General features: G+C 56.2%; 1 protein-coding gene across 1 annotated transcript; it reads left to right on the top strand.

The window, feature by feature from the left end:
- Positions 1-509: 509 nt before the first annotated feature.
- On the top strand, positions 510-3507 carry RFXANK (regulatory factor X-associated ankyrin-containing protein; the record flags this gene model as incomplete). Its single annotated transcript, XM_009876517.1, has 7 exons — positions 510-623; positions 919-984; positions 1140-1240; positions 2198-2323; positions 2746-2812; positions 2991-3071; positions 3432-3507. Coding segments are annotated over 7 exons (614 nt in total), but the record flags the coding sequence as incomplete, so codon positions are not given.
- Positions 3508-4344: the final 837 nt, after the last annotated feature.

Below are 4344 nucleotides of genomic sequence, written 5' to 3'. Positions count from 1 at the left end.
GTGGCAAGGCCAAGTGCAGATCCAGACCTTGGCGATGACTCGTGCAGCAGTGAGAGGTCGCTGCAGCTCCGCGCAGCAAACTCTTCCCGTGTCCTTTCGTAATTAAACTACAAATCACTTGTTGGAAATGCACTGAGGTTTCCAAGCGGAGCTCTTCAAGGGTAGGAAGCATGAGGGTGGGCTTGAGTGCATGCCCCAGGCTGTGCTCTGCAGTACACTGCGTGCTCTTACGCTGTTCGTGCCAGATCCCTGCGTCCTGTGGTGGCCCAGATGTACCCTGCCACTCCTCGGGCAGCTGCTCAGGCTGTTTTATCGCCCCTGCTCAGCTCTTGGTCCCTCCTCACTGGTCAAACCTCATTCTCCAGGCTCTTTAAGTGCAAGGGGAAAATTCCATTATTTGGTAGGACTCGGTTTTTGCCAGGGACAGGAGGGAACAGCTTCAGATAAGTCATGAGACCTGAGCTTTCACGAAGCTCTTGGCCTCAAGTCAGCATAGTTGCGTCCTGGAGATGTGCTGTCACTCTCTCCTCTCCCTGGAACAGGCTTCCCCCTGAAGCACTCGAACACGCTGACCAACAGGCAACGAGGCAACGAGGTCTCAGCCCTCCCAGCCACGCTGGACAGTGAGTACCACAGGGCAGCGGGCATGGGGGGCGTAGAGGGGGCAGAGGGGCAGCAGGGGGGGAGCCTCTCTCCGTCTCCTGCTGCCATCCACCAGGACGGGCTCTCAGGCTGCTCCTTCCAGCACTGGTGCTCTCTGTTCTCTACAGCAGGAGGGTGTTGGTTACCCAGCGGGGTTTTTTGGGGCTCAGATGGGGGCTGGCCCATCACCACCGACTTGCTGAGAGCCACCTACAGACGGTGGGCGCTGAGCTGGAGGAGGTTTGTCACGATGGTTGGATTCTTTCTATCCCCCAGCGCTGTCCATCCACCAGCTTGCTGCCCAAGGAGAGCTCAGCCAGCTGAAAGAGCATCTTCGGAAAGGTGCGTGTGTCTCCCTTTAGGTTCTTACCCCAGATTGTGCAGGTCATAGCATGCCTTTTGATAAACCCTTCACTTAGTTTAAAGCCTTTGCTGGATTTACTGGGAGCCGAGGGGGCTTTACGCTTCCTCTTTACGTCTCATTGGTGTTTCTGCAGGTGAGAACCTGGTAAATAAACCTGATGAGAGAGGTTTCACGCCGCTGATCTGGGCTGCAGCCTTTGGAGAGATCGAAACGGTCCGTCACCTGCTGGAATGGGTAAGGCCACGGTCACGCAGCAGCACCTCGTTAACGGGAGACTTCCCATCTCCAGCCCCGGTGGCTGCCACATTGTCCCAGTACCATCTCAGCCGATCCTTCCCGGGGCACCAGGCAGGACATGTTTGCAGAGCAAATGGCTCCGACGCTGCCGGAGGCTGCTCCCCGTTGGGCTGTGAGCTAAGTCGGGAGCGTGAAAAGCCTTATCTCACAGCTAGCAATAACTGTTTGTAATTAAATATCTGCTTATTGGTAATTTGAGATCAGGCGTATCACTTGGGCCCTGTAATCTGCCGGCAAATGTGCTCGCTGAGGTGCCGTTGCAGTTAATGAACTCATTGCTGCATCGTCCTTGAGTGCCGGGCTCGCAGTTGAGGACTGTCTAGGGGTGAGCAGGAACCAGATCCTCCTGCACTCTGGATCAGGCTGCTCCCCAAAGCTCAGTCCCACATCCACACGTGTCCAATGACCAGCGAGCACTCCTGCCTCGTAAGCACTGGCCAGACTCGGGCTCTGTTACTGTTTTAGCAGCAAAATTGCAATTCATTAACCAAAGAGACAACCAGAACCTAAAATAAATGAGGTGATATGTTGATAAAGGATATAATGAAGGCCCAGAGAGATCTGTGGCTGGCAGGGCTTGGAGAACAGGGAAGGGGTTTATGTAAATCCGTAACTGTGCAGGCATCCCGACAGGGCTGGTAACGCTGTTACCAGTGATGGGGAAAAGGGCTGAGTGTCAGGAATTGTCAGGCTTGGTTTACTGAACTGGAGAAGGGCTTTTAAGTCCTTCCCCGAGGTGTCTGATGATGATTAAAATACACCCGGGGAAGGATTTTGGAAAGGAGAGGTCACTGGGAATGCGTGAACTGTCTTTCCCCCATGGCTCCATGAGCAGCCCCACATCCCGGCGGGGTCCCTTTGCCCCTCGGGGCTGACGCCTGTGCCCGTCCCCAGGGTGCTGACCCCCACGTGCTGGCGAAGGAGCGGGAGAGTGCCCTGTCCCTGGCCAGCATGGGCGGCTACACCGACATTGTCGTCATGCTGCTCGAGAGGAATGTGGACATCAACATCTACGACTGGGTGAGTGCCCCTGGGTGCAGGGACCGCGCTGCGAGCTACCCCAAGCCCCGGCCAGGGCTCTGCAAAGCTCCTTATAAAAAGCAGCAGTGAGTTCATGTCGTTCCGGGCCGAGTTAGCAGCAGTGCCTTTCTCCTCGATGCTCACAGCACTCATTTGTCTGCTCGTGCAGTTGTTTCAAGAGATTAACCCAGATAATAATTTTAAATGGTTTCCTCATTGCTCACCAGCCGCAAGGAAACAGTGCTCAGAACCGAAGGTTGTCTTTAAAATGACGCGATTTAAAAGTTCCTGTATTGCTGACAGAGAAGAAAACCTGTGAGAAAACACCCAGCCCGGAGCTGGGAGAGGGTGGAAAGGGGATTCTGACCCGTCAGGGAACCGACCGCTCCGGTAGTGACGCAGCCCCTTCCCTTTCCCTGCAGAACGGCGGCACCCCCCTGCTCTACGCCGTGCGCGGCAATCACGTCAAGTGTGTCGAGGCCCTACTAGGTAACGGGGAAGATCTGCACTTAGTCCTTGGCCTCGAATTGCTCCTCGTTGGTAACCGCCTCGGGGACGGAGCGTGACACACCCTGGGAGGGGAGAAACTGAGCAGCACCCCCTTTCCTGCCCAGGACGGGCACCTTTTGGGGGTCCCCTCGCCCTGATCCCCACTGCCTGCTTGCAGCTCGCGGCGCTGACCTGACGATGGAGGCGGATTCTGGCTACACCCCAATGGATCTGGCCGTGGCCTTGGGACACAAGAAAGGCAAGTGGCCCAAAAGCGGCCCAAAAAAGCCTCCAGGCAAATCCCAGCTTCCAGCCATGCTCAGGGTTGGGTTTTGAGGTTTTTTTTTTGACCTTCCACCACAGCTTTCCACTCTGCCATGCAGAGAAACTGAGCCAGGGAGATCAAGCTGGGTCCTGTTCCTCTTGTTCTCCCCCTCCAAACCAGAGCTGTGCTATAGATCGAGCTGGGACTGGGGAGATGGGGATGGGCCTGGAGAAGGGGTTTTTTTCCAGCTTCCCACAGGGAAATGAGTCAAACAGTGACCAGGTCCTGCCCACAGCAGCACTGGCTTCTCAGAGGCTTGGCTTCCCAGGGTTTCATTTCTCTCTCTTCTGTTAGTCCAACAGGTGATCGAAAATCACATCCTCAAGCTTTTTCAGAACAAGGAGCTGAAGTGACGCGGCGGCTCGAGCTGCAGCACCGGCGCTTCTCCCTTGGGGCTGTCCTCTGGGACCACCTGCCTGCCCCAAAACGGGCCGTGCCGCGATGCTTCGAGCAAGGAGCGCGCGGAGGAAGCTGGGAACCTCCTGCCCTCCATGGATCTACACCTCTCCCAGAGGGGTGGTACAACCCCAGCGCCTCGGACCCGGGGACATTCATGTTTCAGAAGCGTTTCTGCGCTCTCCGGGCTTGGCTGCTTCACATGTGTGTGCGTTCGGGTGTTGATTTATTGGAATTAAACTCCAAAGCAGCCGTGCAGAGCCCTGTCTGTTGCCTTGGTCTGTTGCGACTGCCAGGCCCCAATTCCAGCACCAGCTACTGGGGAACCACGAGGAGAACTGGGCCAACCAACCTCTTGAAGGCCTGCAGCCCCCAGTGCCCTGGAACTCCCCTCCAGAGCTGTCTTCTTGAGGAGATAAGTTCTCTCTCAATGCCCATAAACTCACCAAGCCCTCCCTGCACGCAGAGGTATAACCAGGCAGAGAAATACTCACAAGCAGCGGTGAAACCCTGCAGGCAGCACCACCCTGCAAGCCAAGAACATGACACAGCCCTGCAAACAGCTGCTCTGAGAAGTTCAGGTCTGGTTTGCAAAGGCAAGTGACATCCAGAGCCCACAGCATGCGTAGGAGACACTTCTCTCTCCTGCTCAAGCCACGCACCAGCATGGCCACAGCAAACCCTGGAGGGCTCAGTCCCGGGGTGCCACTTGTGCAAGGAACAGGCGGGAAGGAGCAGGGACACCGTTTATTTGGCCGGTTACACAATTTGTGTCCCTCCAAAGGCTCAGAAGTCCAGCACGGGGATCTCT

This window comes from Apaloderma vittatum, unplaced genomic scaffold, assembly GCF_000703405.1.
Source record: "Apaloderma vittatum isolate BGI_N311 unplaced genomic scaffold, ASM70340v1 scaffold35199, whole genome shotgun sequence".
Classification (NCBI taxonomy): domain Eukaryota; kingdom Metazoa; phylum Chordata; class Aves; order Trogoniformes; family Trogonidae; genus Apaloderma; species Apaloderma vittatum.
The sequence above is the reverse complement of the archived record's forward strand: the minus strand, read 5'-3'. Positions and strand labels throughout refer to the sequence as shown.